Source organism: Vulpes vulpes, chromosome 7, assembly GCF_048418805.1.
Source record: "Vulpes vulpes isolate BD-2025 chromosome 7, VulVul3, whole genome shotgun sequence".
Taxonomy (NCBI): Eukaryota; Metazoa; Chordata; class Mammalia; order Carnivora; family Canidae; genus Vulpes; species Vulpes vulpes.
This window is the reverse complement of record NC_132786.1, coordinates 88,260,256-88,285,528: the sequence shown is the minus strand read 5'-3', so window position 1 is coordinate 88,285,528 and position 25,273 is coordinate 88,260,256. Positions and strand designations below refer to the sequence as shown.

At 41.0% G+C, this 25,273-nt stretch overlaps 1 protein-coding gene, 1 long non-coding RNA gene and 1 pseudogene across 12 annotated transcripts in view; 1 reads left to right on the top strand and 2 right to left on the bottom strand.

Moving 5' to 3' along the window:
* MIOS (meiosis regulator for oocyte development) overlaps window positions 1-12,350 on the bottom strand; it is a 35,551-nt gene extending 23,201 nt beyond the window's left edge. For 3 of the 11 annotated variants that reach the window (XM_026003818.2, XM_072764386.1, XM_072764388.1), the window contains exons 1-4: window positions 12,192-12,336; window positions 11,032-11,176; window positions 4,620-5,961; window positions 4,191-4,289 (exon numbers count right to left, since the gene is read on the bottom strand). In XM_026003818.2, coding sequence (XP_025859603.1) covers window positions 4,191-4,289; window positions 4,620-5,913 — 1,393 coding nt within the window. In that variant the 5' untranslated portion in view covers window positions 5,914-5,961; window positions 11,032-11,176; window positions 12,192-12,336. Of the gene's footprint in view, window positions 1-4,190; window positions 4,290-4,619; window positions 5,962-11,031; window positions 11,513-11,627; window positions 11,743-12,191 lie in introns of those variants that run through there. The other 8 variants (XM_026003819.2, XM_072764390.1, XM_072764391.1 and 5 more) reach the window with 5 other exon arrangements.
* Window positions 12,351-14,075: 1,725 nt separating this feature from the next.
* On the top strand, window positions 14,076-24,859 carry LOC140599713 (uncharacterized). Its single transcript, XR_012002672.1, has 3 exons — window positions 14,076-14,402; window positions 14,506-14,570; window positions 24,679-24,859. It is a non-coding gene; the product is annotated as an uncharacterized lncRNA (long non-coding RNA).
* LOC112923921 (RNA-binding protein EWS pseudogene) lies at window positions 16,643-24,304 on the bottom strand (annotated as a pseudogene).
* Window positions 24,860-25,273: the final 414 nt, after the last annotated feature.

Genomic DNA, 25,273 nt, shown 5'->3' with positions numbered 1-25,273 from the left:
TAAAATCTCAAAAATAAAATAAAACATGCATATTAAAAATTTAAACATTACTTTTCTGCGTAAAAAACTTAAATTTAGGGAGAATGGAGTTATTACATTTCAAGTAGAACAAGCTGTAGATATACATAAGGTATTTGCTTTCATAGTTCCCCTATAAATTTTGGATTCAAGCTGAAGACATTAAATGGTAAAAATAACAATTTTCAATAGCTGAACAAAAAGTCTTTTTCAAACTTTCTCATAGCTTAATAATATTCCAGTTTTCTTAGAGTTTTTATTTTATAGAAACAGTGTCATGGAATAAAGATCAATACATAGGACTCCAAAGAGTTTTATACTAGGAGGTAGAAAAATACCCTTTAAGTCAAATATGGTTATTATGTCCTGTAATGCCCAGAGGCCTTCCTATCACTTGATAACTATGTGACAGGTTAATTAGGGTTATCAAATAAGCAATATGATAATATTGTACACTTCTAAATGTACTGTCATTATTTTTAACATGTACGAATTTAAAATTTATATCTGAAAAAGATTAAAATATATTTATGCATGTTACGTAATATTAAAGTGACAAAACTATATCCCCTAAATTTGAGATTGTGCTATATATAAATAATAGAATTGACATTTTATTGACAAGTGTGAGAAACCAGTTTACTTAGACATTCAAAAACATTTTTTAAAAACTGGTTTCAAATACTACACCAAGTAATCAGACACTATGCTACCTGTAGATATTAATTTGTTGCATTTTTACATCTATATAACAAAGCAGTAAAATTATCCAGTGTTTATAAGAACATTTTGTTGTTAAAAACACTTCCTTATTTATTCTGTTCATTAAAGTAATTCTGAATGACAAGTTCTCTAGAACAGAATTTACCCCTTAAGTCTAAAAATATTTTCATCATATTGGATGGAAGGCTGACCAACGTTTATTATACAATTTTCTGCCATCCTAAAACAAAGGAACTATAATTATTAACATCATGAACACTTCTCCACAAGACTGTACAAGATATTCCCTTAGAGCATGCATTCTCATCCTGGTTGACTTTCACACTTAGCCCACCCAATAAACTAGTCTCTCTGTTCCTTTGCTACTTTATCTCCAGTGGTTCACACCTCCAAGATTTCACCCACTCCTTTCACAGACCTACTACAAATTGTTCCTCCTTCAAAAGAACTACTTTCTTACTACAACTTCATATAGCCTTCCAGAAATCTCACTTCTAAATTTTTCAACCTCACAATCTCTTGGCCCCCCATATTTTTACTTATCAGTCTTCTGTCATTTCCCTCCCAATGCTCAACAAATGAATCATTCTCTTGCCAGTGTCCCAATTCTCTCCCCCCACTGTCCTTTATCTTCTGGTAAAATAACATTGCCACACAATCCTCCCTTGTTTCTCAAGACCACTCTGGCTCCTCTTCTCAGTGTCTTCTCTCTACAACCTCCCTGCTCCTTCTCAATAAGCAAACCTACTACATTGAGAAAAGAGGAGCCATTGGGGGGAACTCCTCAGTCTCTAGTCACTGAACCTTATAAAACATGTATACCTTTCCCCTTTCCCTCTGGACGGTATGGACAAAGTGTAGAGCCTCCTAGCTAACGCTAGTCTTTTCACCTGTGCTCCAGATCCGATTCTCTTCTATTTCTAGGATTTTTGCTCTTCACTTCCTTTTCTCTGCATCTTCAATCTCTTTGTATGGGCTTCCTCACATCAGCATTTAAACTTACTTAAATCAATCCCATGTTAAAAACAAAAACAAAGCAACAAAAAAACCCTACTATGTCTCCAGATTCACTTGCTGCTTTTACTATAAACCTTTTCTCTTCCTTTAGTCAAATTTCCTGGAAGAATTATTTAAAATGGATGACTTTACTTCTTCAACCTACTCTAAACCTCTTGCCTACTGCACATCTTTACCCAGCTATCACAAATTCAACTTTCTCCAAAACAAACTTTTTTTCTTCTCAAATGAACTCTTCCTCTGTTAATCCTATGTAATTAATTGGTACCAGTAGTAACCCAGTTTCCTAAGCTATATATATATGTGTACTTTCACTTTACCTTCCATTACCTTTATTCAATCATTAAGTTGTCACACTTTAATTAATCCACATTTATTTAGCTCCTCTACCAGTAACCTCGGTAGGAACACCCTCATTGTCTTGCCTAATTATTATAGCTTTTTTTTTTTTTTTTTTAAGATTTATTCATTTGAGAGAGAGAGAGAGAGAGACTACAAGCAGGAAGAAACAGCAAAGTAAGAGGGAGAACCAAAGAGCCTGATGTGGGGCTCGATCCGAGGACCTTGAGATCACCATCCAAGCCGAAGGCAGATGCTTAACTGACTGTGCCACCCAGGTGCCCCTAACTACTGTGGGCATAAGGTCCCTGTTTGATTCTCTCCAATTCATTCCACACATAGCTACACCTATAAGAGACAAATCTAATTCTGCCAATACTCTTTAAAATCTTTCCGTGGCTTCTCTTTGTTACAGGATAAATCTCCCTAAATTCTTACCATGATTTCTAAGTCCTGAGTTACCCCATTGCTTACCTTTCTAGTCTCCATTCTTTCCTCATTTCCTCTCTCACACAGTTCCACCAATACTGAAATGTGCTATGCTCCCTCTCCTTTGGGTTAATTGCATATGCTGCTTCCTATTTGGACCATGCTTGTCTTTGCTTTTACCTTCTCAAGGGAACCCTCTCAAATCTTACACCCAGATTAGGATTCTTCTATACATAATTGTTTGTTATTCCTCATGGTAAATAGCCTAGTTATCTGTCCATACTCTGAAATAGTATTAGAATGTAAACTTCCCAAGAACATGGGTAATATCCACATTCAGTCTCTATGAGGGAAAAGGCTTAAGTTATATCTTATTATTCCAAGGACAATTCTTAGCACATAATAAGCAAATAATAAATATTTGCTGAATGAATAAATTTACCTCATATTTTAAGAATTAAATAAAGTAACATGGGGAAAGTAACTAGCATGATATCCAATTAATAGTAAGCATTCAATACATATTATTTGTCACTATCGTTAAAATTGCACTGTGAGCTCTAATAAACTTGTGTATTGGATTACTGTGAGCAAGATGGCTCAATGTGTTGACTTACTATGTGCTGAATCATAAGATATACAATTAGAGAAAAAAGTATGGCCAGATAAAAAAACTGAATTCCACATGTGCCATCTTTGACAGTTATTTCTTTTACTTTTTACTTTGGGGCTATAGAAACAAAAATATCTAAACCAAAACAAAAAGCTGAAAGTCTAGCAATGAGGAAATCATTCCAATGTAGTTTTTTTAATCTGGGTAAAGACCATCCTTGACTCAAGACTTTCAGTTTCTATTGCACCAGAAATATATATACAGATATTCTACTTTTCCTCTTGCTTTTCTTCAGAGGCAGTTTGTAGGTTTTCCCCTAAAATATATCAAAATACAACAAAAACAATAATAAACCTCAAAATAACTGAGAATGTAATGTGGCCTGAATCCTAGGTTGGGGAAAGGATTATAGTATAATGCACAATTCTATTTTTAAAAAAAATGAATAAGAACAACTGTTCAGTGAAAAACTTAGTTTAGCTCTTCTATCATCTTTATTCTTAAATAGTTGACCAATTTTAATCCTACATTAACTCATACATTCATTTAATCATCAAGGACTCTCTCAAGTAAGGCTCCTATAGGTAAGGTCATACTTCATGACGTAGTTACCCAGACCTTGCCATCAAATAGCTAAGTCAAAGTGTTTGGGCAACACAATAAAAAGAGATCTCCTTCAATTATATGTCTTTTCATTTAGCTTTTATAAAAAGCAAAATGCTGTGATAAAATCCAAACTAACCACCAGGATCCTATAACTCATCTAATGGAAGACTTCTCAAAGTGGGTCTTCAAAAAAATAACATTGAATAAGTGAATAGATTTAGAAAGACAGTATACTTCAAAGAACCAAGATATTACCCCCCTCCCAAAAAAGAATTAAGGATATAAATTATGCATTTAGAACAACAATTCACTAAAATATCTAACCAGGAACCCCAAAAAAACCAACAAATATTTATGTACATTATTCTGAAGTAGCTAACTGATGAGGATAATGGGTGAAAAATAAGACTACAAAATTATATTTCAGAAAATAGAATTTTCTTACCTAAAGATGATTTTACAATTGATTTAATTCCTGCATAAACCAATGATCCTTTGTTTCCTGGAGACTTCTGATCCATATCTTCTGTATACTGCTTCATAAGTATTTAAATGCATAGGAAATACTAATGACGATGTATAATAATATATTTCAAAGCTAAACTTACTCTGATTTGGAGCCAATTCATAATAGGTGTCAGCGAAAGTCGGTTCTACTTTATTGTAAAGATATATTTTTCTTACTTCTATACAATCTGTAAAGCAGTATTTCAAGTTCAACAGTTTTAAATAATTTTACTTTGTAATTTTGGCATTATGTAACTTGCATGTGCATATAAAACATTCAGAATAAAATTTACAGACTGACCTTTCAGCAAACTTTAAGAACATTTCTACCTGATTCATCTCATGAAATTCATAATGAAAAGGATATAGTGCAGGGTATACCAGAGTGACTTGAGCTGTGGGTCTTCATTTCCAGCTAAAATATGGTTTCTCCACACTTGTTCTGTATCAAGTCCGTACCTGGATAAAGCCCGAAGGCGCATCTTCGTTGCTATATCTTTTTCTAAAGAATTATCATTTTCTTCTTCTGCACATTCATACAAATGACGGCCACAAGCCCACATTAAAGATGTAATTGGGCTCCAGGCAAGAGATATCCTTTCAAAAACAGTGAAGTCAGACATTGTTCGGTTGGGAGTTAAAACTATCATTCGATTTTGACTTGTTGGATGCCAAGCAAAAGAAGCAATGTAATTGTCACAAGGTTGCACACTTCTTTCAATTATTGTGGGTTCAGTTTCATCTCCAATGGGAGTGGGTGTGTGTTGCATATCATATAATCTAATAATGTTACTATCCCTTGTCAAAGTGGCAAGCAGACCAGTCCTAGTTGGACACCATGCTACTTTTGTTAAGGGCTTTGGTTGCTCAGTTAAAGTCAAAACTGGCTTCTCAAATTTCCTTAGATCCCATATTGCAACCTGACCTTCATAGAAGGAAGCAACACGATCATGGAAGTAGGGGTCTACTGTCACTCCCTGAACAGCTTTTGTATTTACAAACATCTTTTGGCTTGTATTCCGAAGATCAAATATGGCTAGGTTACGATGCATACCAGCAAGGAGAAGTTTCTGGTCTCGTGGAAGCCAACAAAGAGAGAGACAAGCATCATTCTGTCCTAATTCATAAAGAGGTTTTGTTACTAATAATGTTGTTTCAGTTTCACCTGCTGAAAGTCTCACTTTCTCCATAGGTACTATATCAGGAGTATATTTGCTGCAAATATCCCAAATCAGCACTGAAAAATCAGCTCTGTGTTTATCTAGCCCAGCAGCAAGCCAGTTACTATCCAACGGATTCCATGCAAGAGTATTACATTGCCGTGCATGTTTTGGAACAAATTCTTTTCCTATCAAATCTTTGAATTTTGAGTTATGATCTTGACCAAGACTTGTAAGTACAACTCGACCATTTGCTTGTCCAACTGCTAGGAGACATTCAGGATCATAATTGAGATACCAGGCAACACATTTCATATATGGTGTATCTGAATTTATTGATAATAATGTAGCTGCAGAGTCTTCAGATAAACGTAAAGATCCAGCTTTGAGTTCTGAATTCACAGTAGATTCCACATGATAAAGGCTCAGTTCAGAGTCACATACAACAAATCTATCAACTTGGTGTGGTGCCCACAATATATCAGGTTTTGTACCGCTCATGTTTATTGATATGCTCAAAGAGTCCAGTTAGGTCCATTCACTGAAAATCTGTTTAAAAATGAAAAGTTTTAAAATTTTAACAAAATAGAATTCTAAGATGAATAAACTATTTGGAAAGTCAGGAAATTCTCTATATGAGTACTGTATTTCTCAATATATTTCTTCTAATTGCTATAATTAATGACCATAATTTATTGATTAAAAAGGGAAAAAGACCTTCCCCCAATCAGATGAGGTATAAGATTCTGAGAACTACATTTTAGCCTTATTTCCCACGATAAATTTTTTTAATTGCATGTTACTAGTGATTTCATTAATCTCAGAGTCAGTATTAACTTCAGTATGGTGAGCAAATTAATAAGCATCATCTCTTTGAAGGCGGTAAAACTTTAAAGGGTTATGAATCATGTTAAGCAACAGTTTACAGCAGCACTATTCAATAGAACTTTCTGCAGTGATAGAAATGTTCTCCAGCTGTACTGCCAAAAGGGCAGCTATTAGCCACATGTGGCTAACCCAGCACAAGAAATGTGACTAGTACAAATTTTAAATCTTACTTTTCATTAATTTTTAATATATAAATAACCACATGTGGCCACCATAATGGACAGTGAAGATTTAAAGTACAATGCCACTATTAAGACAGAGGTCTCCAGGGATCCCTGGGTGGCTCAGCAGTTTAGCGCCTGCCTTTGGCCCAGGGCATGATCCTGGAGTCCTGGGTTTGAGTCCTACATCAGGCTCCCTACATGGCGCCTGCTTCTCCCTCTGCCTGTGTCTCTGCCTCTCTCTCTCTCTTTGTGTGTCTCTCATGAATAAATAAATAAAATCTTTAAAAAAAAAAAATAAAGACAGAGGTCTCTACCTCAAGTATCAACAATAAGAAGTAGCCCTATAGGGCAGAATAAACAGTAGCATGTATTGAGCCAAGTTAACTTCTATCCCTAGCTCTGACATATATTAGCTATATACCACAGAAAGGCCTTTGTGATTAGGAGTCCTTTTATTTTCTTATCTACATAACAAGAGTTGGTTTAGATTAGTGTTTCCTAAATTTCATTCATGTACCACCTATTTTTTATTTAATCTTTTAATTTAAAAAAAAAATCTTTTAATTTAAAGTGACTATTTTTAAAATCATAAAATTGATATTAACCTCATTATGAAGTCCATGAATCACAGTATGGTATGTTAAAAATATTTTTTCTAACACACATTATTTTTTTTTTTAAGATTTTATTTATTTATTTATTTATTTTTTAATTTTTTATTTATTTATGATAGTCACAGAGAGAGAGAGAGGCAGAGACACAGGCGGAGGGAGAAGCAGGCTCCATGAACCGGGAGCCTGATGTGGGATTCGATCCCGGGTCTCCAGGATCGCGCCCTGGGCCAAAGGCAGGCGCCAAACCGCTGCGCCACCCAGGGATCCCTCTAACACACATTAAATTAAATGTATAACTATTAAAATGCTTGATATGCTAACTATATTGAAATTTTTAAAAAATGCTTATGTTTTACCTAAAATCATTCTGTTTATGATCAGTGGACATACTGCATTTGGGAAACTGAATTAAGTGATCATTAAAGGCTCTTTAAAGTTTTTGACTCTATAAACTTTAATATTGACATATGATTTTGAAAAGATAATAGCCACTTAAGCACAAACTAAATACAGCTATGGTAAAGATGGTATTTTAGGGGAGCCGAGTGGTTCAGAGAGTTAAAGTGACCGTCTCAGTTTCGGCTCAGGGCATGATTTCGTGGGTCTTGAGACTGAGCTCCACTTTGGGGCTCCACGTTCAGTAGGGGGAGTCTGCTTGAAGATTCTTTCCCTCTGCCCCTCAACATACTCACACATGCAGGCACACACACACACTCTCTCTAATACATACGCCTTAAAAAAAAAAAAAGGTATTTTAAAAACAAAAGCTACTTAACAAACACTTAAATATCTGTTTAACCAGTTCTGGCTAGAGGTTATAGTCTGGATTAAAAAAGGACAAAGACCTTTAGTATCTTCATGGCAACTGGAATCTGTACAGCCATGGGTTTTTTTGTTTTAATTTTATTTATTTGAGAGAGAAAGAGAATGGGCAGAGGAAAGGCAGAGGGAGAAGCAGACTCCCAGCTGAGGAGGGAGCCCGATGTGGGACTCCATCCCAGGACCCAGGATTATGACCCAAGCTGAAGGCAGACACTTAACAGACTGAGCCACAGAGGTGCCCCTCTGTACAACAATGCTTCAGTTCTAAAAAGGTGAAGTTATGGTCCATTCATTCCCTGATCCCCTGTATCAGATGTAGAGCCAGGCACAGCCTCCTAATATAGATACACTAAATAAACTCAGCTCAAACATACTTGCTTTATCTTCTAATCTTGTGAAACTTTCAGTCAATAATTATCAATCTAGAATTCAATACATTCATACAATTTAGATGACTGGGAAAAACCTCTAAGAATTTTTATACTGGTTTATTTCCTTCCTTGAGAGTTCTGAAGCACAAGATCAGTCATTTCAATTATATTTTTTTTTTTACTAGATCCTCAATTTCTTCATTTCTTTGCCACTTTAGGTATGCCTTCCCCAAGCCTACACCAACCCAATTATTTACTCTTTATTCCTCCACAAAGGCTGCAAAGTCTCACATCTCTGAGGACTGATTCCACAAGAAATTAAGGTATACAACATGTTTGACTTATGGTGTTGATTTAGCAATTCTTTTACTCATGTGTATACTTAGGCCTTTATGAAATTCATCTTTATGTAGTATCACAGGGACCTTTCTAAAATGCAAGCTTAGTTTATACAATCTCTACTTAAAATCCTCTAATGCTTTCCAAATGCTCTTTGGAATAGAAAGAATTCCAAATCTTCAATATAACCTATAAAATCCTAAATGCTTTGGTCTCTACTTACTGCTTTGGCATCAAGTCACACATTTTCCTCCTTGCTGTGTTTTAGCCACACACTCCTTCTTTTCAGTTCATCGAATGTAATCCGCCCCCCTTTGCCTCCCATCACTACTACTTTGTAAATGCTGTTCTCTCTGGTTGGAGCATTCTTCCCTCCCTTCTTGGCCAAGTTAACACATGCCTCCATCCCCTCCCTGGTGAGGTTACTTAACTAGTACTCTCGGCGAAAAGTTTTCCTTCCCTTTAAATCATCCTGTCTCTCTTACTAAATTATAAGTGCCACAAGAGCAAGAAAAGTACCTTTTGCTCTCCGTTTATACCTCTGATACCCAGCCCAGGGCTAGGCCCTTAGTAGATATTTAAGAATTATTTGTTAAATGCTCCAGCTGACATTTCTCACACTGCTATATCCAACTTTTACCAATCTCCTCATGCTTCCACCCATCATCCGTTCAACTAAAGACTGGCTCCAGTCAAGAGCAAAGTGTCCACTGTCATAACTGGTTCCAATGATGGGCAAGAGCCCACAGTGAGCTACTCTAAGGATCACTCTAATACCTGTCTTTCATTTATTCTATAAATATTTATTGGGCATAGTATATGTGCTACAAACTGTTCTAAATTTTCAGAACATGGTAATGCACAGAAACATAAGTTCCCTGGTTCCTATGGACTAAATTGTGTCCTTCCAAAATTGTTGACTCCCAATCCCCAATGTGACAGTATTAGAGAAAGACCCTTTAAGGAGGTAATTAGAATTAAATGAGGTCGTAAGGGTAGAGTGCTAAACTGATAGAACTGGTGCCCTTAGAAGAGGAAGAGACAACTGAGCTCCCTCCCCACCATGTGAGGACAGTGAGAAGGCAGCCTTCTATAAGCCAAGGCAAGAACTCTCACCACAACCGGACCACATTGGCACGCTGATTTTGGACTTCCAACCTGTGAGAACTGTGAAAAAAATAAATTTCTGTTGTTTAAGCCACCTACTCTACGGTCTTTTATTATGGCAGCCCAAGAAGAGTAATAAACCAGTCTAATAAAGCCTGTATTCCAATGCTGAAGTTATGTCCAATCTTAAAAAGAATTAAAAAATTTAGGAATAAGAAGGAAGAGGCACTTCATGCAATAGTAGCTAAAACAACAAAAAGAAGGAACAGATACTGACAAGTAAGGGTTCACACACGTCTTCACAGACCAACAGAGGAAACCTCTTAAATGGAAGTATCTAGAGATCTGGCCTATCTTATCAAAAGATAAATGCTGAAATAATCACACTTTCAATAGAAGCCTCCCTTTCATAATTTATATTCTTTACATGGATAATCTATAAGAAAACTTGGTGGCACATGTAAAAATCCACTTTGAAAAAATAAAGTGTTATTATAGTTTAAAAAGTCTTTGATTTGCATGACTCTCAATGGAGGACTATAAGCATTTCTTCTGATGTAATTATGCATGTACAATGTTTATATTACCAGCCACAAAATCTGATTATAGTAATTCATACAGAATCACAAAACTGGAGGGAGATTGGTAAAACCTCTCATTTCACATAGGAGTAAAGTGAAGACCAGATGTCTTAGTTCTTCTTGTCCAATATCTCCCAACTCCCATCCTAAATTACAGCAAAAGAAAAAACCAACTACATCACTTGCAAGATACACTGCAAAATGAAAATACAGAGCCCCCTTATTAAAAAATTATTAAGAATTTCAAAGTGGTGACGACACAACAATAAACTGTGCCAAGCCCTTTTAAATGACGGGCCTTACGTGACTGCATAGGCTGTACAACCCAAAGCTGGCCCTGAATAGAGAAGTACGTCCCTAAGCGCCCTTTTAAGAAATGTATTTCTTTACAATCCAACACACAGTATAGATGGATCTTGGCTCCTGAACACAGATGAATATGGAATATGATGAAGAGCAAAGAAAACTGAACCTGGGTAGAGATGACTTCCAACCACTCACCGGCTAGACTCTAACAAGTCCGTTGATACACCCAGACTATGAAGACATAGAACCCACCCTATTGCCATCTCACAAAGTTGTGACAAACTGAGCTCTTCCCATCACACAGCTGTATCACTAGGATTTCCTTAAGCAGCCCTGGAAGTTAATGTTTTCAAATGGTGGAAATGTTGAACCGTGGAAGGCGAGGGGGTGAAATCTGCAATAATTACAGCACAATTTACATCCTCACCTTCGAGTTTAACAATTGTTCACTTCCCATCAATGGTTTCTGAGCAAAGGAAAGCCGTGTTGACTCTGTATTCTTCACCAGAATATAACAGCACTGTCTGACAGAAATACAGTGTTAGCCATGATTTAAGTTTCTAGCAGCCACACTGAAAAAGAGATGAAAATTAAACAATATATTTCATTCAACTCAACATATAATAATAATAATAAAAATATCCCTTTTCCACATATAACCAATATAAAAAGTCACTGAGAATTTTTCCTTTGGTGCCAAGTCTGGTAGGTTCAATGTGCATTTTGCACTTACAGTACGGCTCAACCCCGCGTCTCTACCGGGCAGCGAAGATCCAGAAATACTAAGTGTGCAAGGTGTCCGACTACCCTTTCACATCCTTCTGTCGTTGTCTTCTACCTTTCTTACCATGACACTAACGAAAGTTAGCAAGCAGCTCAAAGAAATTTTCAGCCTCTCGATCTTAGGGCGATGCACTGCATAACTTTCCCTTCAGAATTTGCTGAAATTTGTTAAAAACTTCAATATCTGTAAAACGCAGTCATTTGCTAAGCAACTTAGCAATCAATGCTCATGGCACTCACTCGTGAAAGACTTTATTCATTCTCTCATGGAATTTTCCTTTACCCGTACAAGCAGAAAAGACAGCGAGCTAATCGCGCGACAGGCCCCTTAGGAAGGATCCGACCGAGCGCAGGGAGAGCGCGGCTCCCCGCTACCCCGGCTGCCTCAGGGCCCGAGGGCCCCTCCCGCGCTCCACACACCGGCTGAGCCTCCCGTCCCACGCCTGACGCGGCTCCGCACCAACTCGCCGCCCGAGCGGCTGCGCCGCGCACCCCGCGCCCCCGCCGAGGTCCGCCCGCGCCCCGGCGCCGCCGGCAGCTCCGAGGCTCCCTACTAGGCCCAGCCCGCCGCCCGCCGCCCGCCGCCCGCCGCCCGCCGCCCGCCGCCGTCAGCCCGCAGCCCTCAGCGCGGAACGCGACGCCCCGCGCCCGGCTTCCAGGAGGCCCTCGGGCGCCGTCCCCGCCCGGGCCTTCCGACTGGGCTTGCCCGGGCCCCTCGCGGCGGCCGCAGCGCTCGCCAACCCACGCCCGGGGCCTCCGCCTCAGGAGCGCCGAGACGCCACCCGAGAGCCGCAACGCACAGACCTGAGGAGGCCCCGCGGCCGCCGCACGGCCACTTCCGGCCTGGTCGCCGCCCCTCCCGCCGTGGGAGTCTGCACGCGGGCAAGATGGCGGCCGCGGCGGCGCGGCCGGCGGCCTGGGCGACCTGGGCCCCCCGGCCGGGACCCGCGACCCCACCGCAGCGCGCCTCGGCCTTGGAAGGGGAGTTCCCCGGCTCGTGAGCCCCGCCCCCCGGCCGCCCGGGAGTAGCCACGCCTCGGGGGCGGGGCCACTGCTCAGGAGGCCCCGCCTTCCGCCCCAGCGCCCCGGCCCCTGCAGCCTGCGGGAGAGGTCTCCGGGGCACGGCCTCTCCGAGGTGCGTTATCTCAAGTCCTCCAGACACTTCAGCTCATTTGATCACTTCCAATTTCCGTGAACAATTTATTGCAGGCCGTCGATGGAGTAAGAAACTCCAGGGAATGTGTGGTTCGCCATTTATTCATGCATTTACTCGTTCTACAAACACGTCTTGAGTACCTAGCACATTGCTGGAGTGTTGGGGACACCAGATTGAACTAAAAATGACTGCGGTCCCGGCAGAAAACAGTGATGCCGTATTAGGGGCTCATACAGTGCTCCACAGGAGGGGCGCCCCCTTAGTGTCGGGGTGTCAGGAACGCTACCTTGTGGACCCCTAGGGGACCCAGGAAGGTTGAGTGTGGGATTCACTGGGAAAGGGAACCGTGCAGGAGGCTGGAAGAGAAGAGCCTTCTAGAGCAGAGGAAGAGCAAGTGCAGGCTGAGAAGGGATGGCATCTCAATGGGGAAAACAGTGAAGTATGGGTGGATGAGCAGAGGAAGAGGGGGGAGATCAAGATGCTGTATCAGAAAGGCATTTGGAAACGAAGTTAGTAGGTTTGGGTGGACTTTTTCCTAAAGGCCATGGTGCAGTCATTGAAGGTTTTAAACTAGGCAAGTGGTGTGATCAGTTTTTCAGGGAGAAAAGGGAAGGACGGGGTCTGTATCCCAGTGAGAGATGATGGTAATCCAAACTGCCTGTGGTATGGAGAGTAGGGAAGGAGAGAAGTGTGTAGGGAGTATTTAGAAGATGGAATGAACAGAACTTAATGATGGGCTTAAGACAGTGAAGGAGAAAAAGGATTCTAGGTTTTTGTTTCCCATTCCTGCCTTTGGAGAAGTGGAGGCTGAAGAAAAAGCTGTACAGCTGCAGGGAGATACCATAGGATGCATCACTTCAAGCACTCTCTTGCCCATCTTCTCAATGGTTCAGGCCCTGGTCCCCAAATTTCCAGATCAATAAAAGTCTCTTCCTTATCCACTCCTACCACAGACCTAGTCTACCCTCAGGAGATGACATTGCTTCCTACTTCAAAAAAAATTAAAGCTATTAGGTAGGAATTCCCCACAGCCTCCTATTATTTCTCTTTCCTGTCCCCAACATCATCATTCACTCCCATTCTTACCTTCTTCTACTTGACACAAAGTAAGAGGAGGGACTGCATAGGTTTCTCCTCTTCCGGGACCTTGCACCATCAGTTTTCTCCTTTTCTATGTGTCTTAAGCCTCTCCATTTCTACTGCTTCTTTGCCTTCAACATAGGTTCAAATCAGACTCATTTTTGTCCTCACAGGAGAAGGCCATATTGGCTCTCTCCAATCCTACATCCTCGTATTTTCCCTTGAATTTATTCTTCTTGGGCCTTCATGCCACCCCCAAAACTGCTCTTTACTTGCTTATAGTTGTCTTCCCCTGCTAGAATACATGCCCCACACCCCAGGATTCATTCCATTGCACCTCCACCCCCAGATGTCAGCAAGGCGCTTAGGTGAGCCAGTTAGAGAGGACAGTTCCTTGAAAGGCCTCCGTTTCAGCTAGGAGTGACTAGCTTCTCATCTTAAAAGAGAAGCTGCTTGACGTCTACTTCCTCTTTCCCCTTCCAGCTGTTTGGGATATGGCAAAAAGAAACATGGTATAGAAATGGAGACCATGTATTATGGGAGACAAAACTGCCCCACTAGTCTAAATCCCAGTCTAATTCAGAAAGCTGAGCTACCTCCTCCCTTGGATCAACCATAGACTTCTGCACCATTACACAAGAGAAAACAAACTGTGTTCTTTTAAAAATTACTGTTTGTTTGGACTTGTTAGGGCACTTTGGCCTATTCTCTAATACACAGGAACTCTGCCTGTTTTATTCTCTCCTTAATCTCCAGAACCTAAAAAGTACATAGAACAGGTATGTACTCAATAAAAATTTGTTGGATAAATCCTGAAACAATATCTTGCTCTATGCTCTCCTCCAGCTGATATATTTTTCTCTCCTTCCTTTCCCATATAAGCTTTGGTGAAAGTGTATTCTTCTCATGCTGCTACCAATACCTTGCACCCTAGAATCCCTAGAAAGGTAAGTGACACTTCTCGCATTCTACTTGGAAATCCATTCCCCTTCTCTACTAAATGGTGCTCCTTGTTAGTAAACCTGGATTCCTTAGGAGAGAAGCTTCTTGCCATCCATTTCCTTGTGAGTAGTGAACTTGTAGTATAGAACTTTGGATTTCCTGTAGCTCCTGCTGCATGGTATGTATTCAAAAATAGTTACTTAGTGGGAAAGTGCATTGTACTTTGTAGAAGATTAAACTGTGTCAGAGAATTTGGCAGGCTGCTCTGAGGATACACTAGTTTTCTTTATCAAATAGGGATTTTGTGATGGATGCCAGAGTTTGCTATAGTTTGGTCTTACGGGTTTTTTGTTTTGTTTTCTTTTTTTAATGTAAACTTTTGTGTCCTTAACAAGATATTGTTCTTTCTAAGCTTCACTTGTATTGTGGCAATCCAGGATAAAAATTGTGTGTGTGTGTGTGTGTGTGTGTGGTTTTTAAACCAGTAAAGGACAACAGTGGAAAAACTGTTCATTTCCTTATTTACTGCTGCTCTTTAGCAGCAGCAGTTCAGTTACTATTGGGATATTCTGTGGAGTCTGTGACTGGCTAATTTGAACTCCTTTTATTTCTACATGCACAAAATAAGTTTGTACCAGAGAGCAAGTTTTGTTTTTAGGCATCAAAGGGAAAATAGGGCCCTGGGAATATGCGACATGGCTTGGGTAATCTTTTTACAAAAGTTGTGGATGGGAAGATCTGAGATATCTTAAAATAGTGGTCTTCAAAAAGTATTCAAGCATACTCCCAAATCAGTTTGGTAAATCAATATACTTATTCATATATTTTGGAGGAGTACATCTAACATTGTCATAATAAATTTACATAGTTCCAAGGATATGATTTTGAATACTTTTTAAATACTTAAATGGTAAATAAAACTGTTGCATAACACTTAAAATGTAGTTCATGAAATTTAAATACTTTAGTGAGAGTTTCTTACATTCATTTAAAATTTTTATGACCAAGCTATTCTTTTAATTGTAGGAAATTTTATATTATTCTATTTTTCTTCTTGATCTTGTATTTCCATTTTACTTTCTCCCAGAATTATTTATTTGTGTGATAATCAACAATTATATAGCCTTTACTACGTGCCAGATGCTTTACAACATAAGCTCACTTAACACTGTCTCGCTCAGGTTGGGTGTCCTGGAGCCATATTTTAAGATGGAGATTAGGACACAGATATTTATAAAGGAGTGTTGGGATCAAGACCTGTGGAAGGAAGGAGGAAGATGCAGGACTAGGCAGAGGGAGAAGCAGAGCTGTGTGATTCAACCCAACAAAGACCTCAGCCAATCCATGAGAAACTCTGAAACTGGATGGGCTGTCCAGAGTTATCCTGAGTTGGGACAAGGACCCAGGACTTTATACTACCCCACTGAAGTAGACATATTTTTGATACGACCTGTCCCTCAAAGGACAAGTGGCTGTGAGTGAGGCAGTTTCCTCTATCAAGGCAATCCCCCAAGATGTCTGACAGCTGAAGACCATCTGCTGATGACTTTCCCAGCAGCTGAAAGACTAAGTTATTTATTACTGAAAGGAGACATCCAGGAGGTGCACCATGGACTTCACCACATCCTCACAATTTTATGAGGATGATGCTGTTATTTTCCCCTTTTACAAATGAGAGAACTGAGGCACAGAAATGTTAAATAAATTGCCCAAGATCTCTCTCTCTCCCTCCCTCTCTCCCTCTCTCTCTCTCTCTTTTTTTAAGCAAGGGAATGGGGAGGGGGGGGAGCGAGAGGGAGACTCTTCAGCAGGCTCCACGTCGGAGCCTGATCCAGCTCAATATCCCAAACCTAGATCATGACCTAAGCCGAAATGGAGTCAGATACTTAACTGCTTAACTGACTGAGCTACCCAGTCCCACCCCCCCAGGATATCTCTTAAGTGGTGGAGTGAGGTTAGGGACCTAGACAATATGGCCCCAGCATTGTGCTTCTAACTATCAAATGGAATAGCCACTTGATGCTGTTCTAAGTGTTATTAAAATAATCTTTTTTTAAATAAACATTTGGAATTTTATTTAAAAAAAAAATAAACAAAACATCACAACCATGAACATTGTTACAGTTAGAGGCCCTCTTGGTTCTCCACAATGATACTGAGCATGCTCACAAGGGGTTCTCATCGTTTAGTCTTTAGTTAAAAAACCATCTTTAAAAGAAGGAAAAAAAAAAAATTCGGCACACTACCATTTAACTTGTTTTAATGTTTCTTCACAAATGGTGAAAAATACTAAAGTATAGACAAAGAATAATCATAATGTTGTGGCCAGCATTATAAATATGGAATTATAAATTTAAAACATTTTCTGGTTTAAAAAATAAATCTGGTAGTCAATGCAGCTCTGCGGGGTCTCTGTGTCTAGTAGGGCCGGTCCCTGCGCTCCTGACGGTGCTCGCCTTTATCCATTTATCCAGGTCCTCCACGCCCGCCTCTTCTTCCTCGCATCTGTTCCATCAAAGGTCCAGGGGGCCCACCAGGACCACCTCGTCTTCCCCCGCCAAAGCCACCTGGGTCCATGCCCCGGCCACCACGGAAGCCCCCTCTGTCTCCACCGCGGCCACCTCAGAGCATCCCACCGGGACCACCGCGGTCCATGAGGCCACCTCTTCCTCCCTGCATGCCACTAGGGCCGCCTCTGCCACGGTCACCGCCCGGGGGTGGGAAGGGTGGTGGAAGGAAGCCTTTAGGCTTCGGGCCTTACACTGGTTGCATTCTGTTCTCCAGGCGAAGTTCTGGTTTCCACACCCCGGATTGGGGCAATGCCAGTCCCCAGCTCGGTGCTGGACGTTTCCTCCTCCGATGGGTTCCCTTGGGAACCCCAGGGTCCTCTTGGGGGAAAGCCACCTCTGTCTCCTCCATGGCCTCCCATGTGACCCATGGGGCCCCCAGGACCTCCTGGGCCCCCTGGACCTCCACGGAGTGGCGGTGGCATCCCTCTGCCCTCACCGGGGAGGCATACCACCCTGCATGCTGTTCATCGGAGGTTTCTTCCGAGCAAGAGAAACCTTAAGTTTGCTTCCTTGAAAATCTTTCCCATCAAACCACTCCACATCAGCCTTGGCAGTCGGTGGGTCTTCATAGGATACTATAGCATCACCTTTGGGCTTTCCTGTTTCCTTGTCCAAGTAGATATGGATCATGGGTTGTCCAGTTCTCTTGTTCATCTTAACAACTCCACACTGCTTAAAGAAGTCAGCCAGATCATCTAGAGTCACATTGTCATTTAAGCCTTGCACATAAATTGCACTGTTGTCAGTCTTCATCTGGATCTACAGGTGGGCCTAGATCAAGATCTGGTCCTTCATCCATGGGTCCACCAGGCTTATTGAAGCCACCTCGCTCTCCAGCACTGCCCATTCCACCCCATCCTCCTCCCCACCCATCTCTGCTCATGCCTCCACGATCTAATCCCCCTCTTCCCCTGCCCCAGTTATCAGGGCCACTCATGCTCCGATTCTCTCCTGGTCTGGAAAAATCCTCCAGACTCCTGCCCATAAACACCCATGCTACTGTGGTGGTCCTGTTGGAGTGAACTCTGCTGTCCGTAGCTGCTGCTCTGTTGGCTATATTGACTTGGAGCCTGGCTGTAGGATCCAGTTTGGGGGGGATAACTAGTGGGCGGCTGCTGCCCATAGCTGCTTTGTTGACCATAGCTACTCTGCTGTCCATAGCTGCTCGGCTGCCCATAGGTGTTCTGCTGAGAGTAACTGCTCTGATCATAACTAGTTGGCTGTGTAGAGGAGTAGCTGGTAGGAGGATAAGATGGTGGTGCTGTGACTGGCTGCATGGGGCAGCTCCCAGGTACCTGGGGATAACTGTAGTTACTCTGTCCATATCCTAGGCTGGGCTGGTTGTAACCCCCTGTGCTAGATTGAGGTTGACTAGTCTCAGTGGGTTTGTTACCATCCTGTGGTCTTGCAGGTGCAGTGGCTGCTGGCTTCTGCCCATAGGCTGGGTAAGCAGGCTGAGTGCCATTATGCAGACTGAGCTGCATAGGAGGCCTGGGTGGTAGTGACCATAGCAGTGGTGGTATCATAAGCACCAGTGCCGTGCCCCTGGACAGGCTGACTGTATGCCTGGGGGGCAGTTGGAGTAGTATAACCAGCGGGAGGCTGTCCATAGGAGGTTGCATAGACGGTCTGCTCATAGGTCGCAGCGGTCTGAGCCTGGGTATAGCTGACATCAGTGGGCTGTCCATAGGTTCCATAACTCTGCTGCCCATACGCCTGGGTGGTCTGTGCATATCCTTGAGTTGGTTGGGCGGTGTATGCACTGTAGCCCTGCTGGGCTGCAGCTTGGCTGTAGGTACTGTAATCCGTGGACGCAATTTTCTCTCCTTCCCTCTCGTTCTCTCAAGTTCTCTCAACGTCGGTCTCCTAAAATAATCTTTTAAAATAGGGCAGCCCGGGTGGCTCAGCGGTTTATTTTTTTTTAAATAAATTAATTTTTATTGGTGTTCAATTTACCAACATACAGAAAAACACCCAGTGCTCATCCCGTCAAGTGCCCCCCTCAGTGCCCGTCACCCATTCCCCCCCACCCCCCGCCCTCCTCTCCTTCCACCACCCCTAGTTCGTTTCCCAGAGTTAGGAGTCTTTATGTTCTGTCTCCCTTCCTGATATTTCCCAACATTTCTTTTCCCTTCCTTTATATTCCCTTTCACTATTATTTATATTCCCCAAATGAATGAGAACATACACTGTTTATCCTTCTCCAATTGACTTACTGCACTCAGCATAATACCCTCCAGTTCCATCCACGTTGAAGCAAATGGTGGGTATTTGTCGTTTCTAATTGCTGAGTAATATTCCACTGTATACACATACATCTTCTTTATCTTCTTTATCCATTCATCTTTCGATGGACACCAAGGCTCCTTCCACAGTTTGGCTATTGTGGACATTGCTGCTAGAAACATCGGGGTGCAGGTGTCCCGACGTTTCATTGCATCTGAATCTGTGGGGTAAATCCCCAACAGTGCAATTGCTGGGTCGTAGGGCAGGTCTATTTTTAACTCTTTGAGGAACCTCCACACAGTTTTCCAGAGTGGCTGCACCAGTTCACATTCCCACCAACAGTGTAAGAGGGTTCCCTTTTCTCCGCATCCTCTCCAACATTTGTGGTTTCCTGCCTTGTTAATTTTCCCCATTCTCCCTGGTGTGAGGTGGTATCTCATTGTGGTTTGGATTTGTATTTCCCTGATGGCAAGTGATGCAGAGCATTTTCTCATGTGCATGTTGGCCATGTCCATGTCTTCCTCTGTGAGATTTCTCTTCATGTCTTTTGCCCATTTCACGATTGGATTGTTTGTTTCTTTGGTGTTGAGTTTAATAAGTTCTTTATAGATTTTGGAAACTAGCCCTTTATCTGATATGTCATTTGCAAATATCTTCTCCCATTCTGTAGGTTGTCTTTTAGTTTTGTTGACTGTATCCTTTGCTGTGCAAAAGCTTCTTATCTTGATGAAGTCCCAATAGTTCATTTTTGCTTTTGTTTCTTTTGCCTTCGTGGATGTATCTTGCAAGAAGTTACTGTGGCCAAGTTCAAAAAGGGTGTTGCCTGTGTTCTCCTCTAGGATTTTGATGGAATCTTGTCTCACATTTAGATCTCTCATCCATTTTGAGTTTATCTTTGTGTATGGTGAAAGAGAGTGGTCCAGTTTCATTCTTCTGCATGTGGATGTCCAATTTTCCCAACACCATTTATTGAAGAGACTGTCTTTCTTCCAATGGATAGTCTTTCCTCCTTTATCGAATATTAGTTGACCATACAGTTCAGGGTCCACTTCTGGGTTCTCTATTCTGTTCCATTGATCTATGTGTCTGTTTTAGTGCCAGTACCACACTGTCTTGATGACCACAGCTTTGTGGTACAACCTGAAATCTGGCATTGTGATGCCCCCAGCTATGGTTTTCTTTTTTAAAATTCCCTGGCTATTCGGGGTCTTTTCTGATTCCGCCTTCAGCCCAGGGCATGATCTGGAGACTTGGGATTGAGTCCCACATTAGGCTCCCTGCATGGAGCCTGCTTCTCCCTCTGCCTGTGTATCTGCCTCTCTCTGGGTATCTCATGAATAAATAAATAAAATATTTAAAAAATAATAATAATCTTTTAAAACAGAAGCGGGCAAACTTTTTTGTAAAAGGTCAGATAGTAAATATTTTCAGCCTTTTAAGTTACACTGGCTCCATTACAACTATACCATTTTGCCATCGCAGTGCAAAAGCAGCTGTAGATAGAACATAAACAAAGGGATGTGGCTATGTTACAGGAAACTTTATTTATAGAAACAGGTGGCAGGTTGGATTAGTTTGCTAAACTCTGTTTTAGAAAAACATTTAAAGATGCCAGAAACACTCATGGTTTATTGTTATAGGAAGAAAATAGTACCAAATAGAATACACATAATTCTAACCTTATTTTGTAAAAGCTGGAAGGAATACTGGCAACATTTTATTAGTAGATTCTCTGTGGTAGGTTTAAAAGTGGTCATTATTATCCTCATTATACTTTTCTACGTTTTCTAAAATAAAAATGTAAAATTTTTTAATGAGAAAAAAACAATGAATATCATTTTAAAGAGCGTAGTGGAGGAATCAGGATGCTAAATTCCATAGTGATAGATACATCATAATCCTGTACCTATGGAGTTAGGGCACAATAATAAGGTTTAAGCAGCATACTAAATGTTTCAGTAACTGGACCCATTCTAGGATGTTAACTGCAACACGAGTGATGCTAACATTTCCTGCTTTGCTCATTGCTTCTTCACAGTTTCTGTTTCATTTGTGGGTAACTTCATGTTATGGAATGAAAGTGTGTGTCCCCCCAAAATCGATATGTCAAAATCCTAATACCCTATGTCATGATATTAGGAGATGGGGCCTTCATGAGATAAGGCTCTGCCCTCATGAATAGGAATAATGCCCTTATAAAAGGGACCCCAGAGAACTCTTGCAACCCTTTCCTGGCATATGTGGACATAATGAAGTCACCACTCTGAAATCCAGAAGAGAGTCCTCATCAGAACCTGGTATCCTGATCTCAGACTTCCAGCCTCCAGAACTATAAGGAATAAATGTCTGTTGTTTACAAGCCATGCAATCTATGGTAATTTGTTATAGCAGCCCAAACTGACAGAGAAACTTGGTTCATCCCTTCTGATGAGCACTGAAGCACTAAAGCAGCAGCCATCAAAATACTATCAGATCAGCACTGTTAATCCTAGTGAAATGCAGGCTATATTGCTGCCTGGTCTCTTTGTCTCCTTGGATGGGATTTGAGTAAATCACGTTTGAGCTTTTGAAACAGATGATGTGGCTAAATTCTGCTAATCTTTCTGCTCCCATAGCCATTGCCCTAGTTTTGGTCTTAATTACTGCTCACCCAGACAGTAGTCTCCCTACTGGCCTCTGATTCCCCTGTTCCTACCTTTTCATCTCCCCCATGTAGCTAGATTGATCTTCATGAGCACATCTCAAGTGACTCTCTTAGGTAGACCTCTTCATTGGTTCATGTTCCCTAAAGACCAACATCCAAATTCCTTAGTCTGCAGTTAAGATGTCAATTCTTTAAGTCTTAACAGTCAATGAGAAAGAAAATTTGTATTTTCAATGGATCAAAATAATTTTAGAATCACCTAAGCCAGACAAAGCCCAAAGCAATTGGAAAGGCAGACTTCTCTTGGTAGTAAGATGAGGAAAAGATTCCCAGAACTGTCACTGAAAGTTAGACATATATCTAACTATGAAGGTGATGCATCAGGGTTATTTTGAGCAAAAGATCAGGTCACAGAAAAACCAAAGCACATCTTATTGGACTGATCAATAATTTGGAATGTTTCTGAAGTAATGTATAATGTGTGACTATAAAACCCTCAAACGGGGATGCCTGGGTGGCTCAGCGGTTGCAAGTCTGCCTTTAGCACAGGGCATGATCCTGGGGTCCAGGATTGAGTCCTGCATCAGGCTCCTTGCGGGGAGCCTGCTTCTCTCTCTGCCTGTATCTCTGCCTCTCTCTCTGTCTCTGTCTCTGTCTCTCTCTCTCATGAATAAATAAATAAAAAAAACCTTTTTAAAAAATAAAATAAATAAATAAAACCTTCAAATGGATAATGGATTTGAATCTCATGTTCTAAATCATGGACCATCAGCAGCTTATTTGAGAAGCTAACCCTGATTTTCTTAGTAAGTATAATTGCAACCCCAGGAGGAAACTCAAGAGGTAAGAAATCAGAAGTATAAAGAGAATCAGAATTAGAATCAGGATAGAAATGATGAGGAAACAAATTTACTTCCTAAGGTCTAACCCTTTTGAAACTTCTATATCAATCAGTTTTAGAATTTCACAGTGGAGTGTATTTTGTCTTCTTCTGAAAAACATTTAAAAGAATCTGATACTCTAAACTTGGAAAAAAGTATTCAGTTTGCAACAATGTTTATGAGTTTGAGGAAATCTAGCTTATTGAATTAATATATTTTTAATGTATTGTATAAATGAGGTAAAGTGGATATTAATGATTTAAAGATTAGTAAGTTACATAAATAGTGAGTATTCCTCTTCATATAACATGCATAAAAGCTTCTAGGATATTAAAAAAAGTTATCAACATGAAGTTGTCCCCATTCTGGCCCAATATGTTTTTCCCACTTGTTCCTTTTACCCATACTAGCTCTAGCTCTACTGAATTGTTCCTAATTACTTTTACATAGCACTTTTCTTCTATCATGCCTGGTAGAGTAGGCAGTTAGATGTACATAAGCAGGAGGAGAGAATGGAGGATAACAGATGGACAATTGCTAGGGACCATTGAGTCTCCATCCAAGAAACTATCCCATCTCCCTTAGGTCAATCTCTTTTGCTTTTTGGCACAGACTGATAAGCAGAAGATACAGGCTATAGGGACTTCCCCAACTTTGAAGCATGTGCTCTTAAAAAAGATCTTGTCTGTCCACTACTAACCCTGAGGCTATTATAACATCATTATAATGCCATTTGCACTGAGGTTTGGCCCCCCAACCCATGAGTTGTACTTAGTCACTCATGGGAAGAGGACTAACACAAACTTGCCCAAAAGTTTGGAGGGGAGGAAACCAAGACAGATCCAAGGATGGAGTGATAATAACAAGATGGATGGGGGAGAGGGAGGAGACCAAATAAAACCCCATAAAAGAATATAGTGAGAAACTCAGCACACTGCTACCCATCCTTGGGTCAGCCTGCTTCTCTGGCTCTGAAGTGTACTTTCACTTTGCTAAATGAAATACTTTTGCTACTTTACCATTCTTCTGGGTCTCTTGACTGAATTCTCTCCTTTGAGAAGACAAAACTGAGGAATTCTACAACCACCTCCCAGTAACGTGACTTGTTCCAATTTTTTCCTGGAATGCCTTTCCCTAAGAATTAGAAAAATTAAATTCTTTTAAATATTTTTTTAAGATTTTATTTATTTATGAGAGACAGAGAGAGAGAGAGAGAGAGAGAGAGGCAGAGACACAGGCAGAGGGAGAAGCAGGCTCCATGCAGGGACCCCACCATGGGACTTGATCCCGGGCCTTCAGTATCAGGCCCTGGGCTGTAGGTGGTGTTAAACCGCTGAGCCACCCGGGCTGCCCAAGAAAAATTAAATTCTATTCATCCCTCAGGACGTATTATTCAGTTCCTCTTTAATACCGCCCATAGCTGGAAGTAATGTCTGCCTTTCTAAGCTACTTGGCACCTTGTCTTCTATGCCTCTATCAGACTCTTTGTCTCTCTACACACACACACACACACACTACTGTAGTAATGCTATTACCTATTACATTGCAATATACTTACATAGTTTGTGAATTCCTCCAGGATAGGATACATGTTGTAGTCATCATTGTTCTCCCCATTATTTATTGAATCAAAATAAGAAATGCATGACGAAAAATTACACATATACGAATGCTACCATTCAAACTCAAAAATTTAAAAATATTATTGTGAAAACAATATTGAAGAAAATGTCTTAAAATTTAGGTATTCCCACCATGCACCACTGTTTTCATTTCTCTGTTTCTCTTTCAGGATTTATCCATGCTCATACAACATATTTTTCTGAGTAATAAAATGTTAAAAATAGAATTGGCCATGTCTAGTAACTGGTTAAACCCCCAGCAGACTGGAATAGAACAATAGGTGATGAATACTCCCATGTTCCAAAGTGAGATGCTACCACCTGCAGAACTGGAACAGATTTTATAGCCTGAAGACCCCAAACCTTCCTGAAGAGAGTTCGGAACTGAGAAGTCTGAGAGAGAGTTCTTTGGAGAAACTCATTTTCAAAGATTCTTACTACTAATACCCTAGGAGAGATCTAAGAGTGCTGTTGTCCATGGAGCTTGATCTGTGCAAGCTGGAACAGAGACGTGGGTAGAGAACGTGTCCGTCCACTGTCTAAGCCGTGCTGGACAACTCTAAAGGCTGGCTGGTTGTTCTGAAAGATGAGGTGAGGAAACCTTCACTTCTGGAGTTTATCAGGATGAATGGTGCCTGGGAGTGCCCTGCAGACAGGATAGGGGCCACAAGGGTGAGAGAGCAGTGTAGCACATAAGAAAATTGCAGGAGTGAGAGGACCTCAGCTGAGAGACACTGGCAGTGTTCTACTGGTAACAGGCTGGGG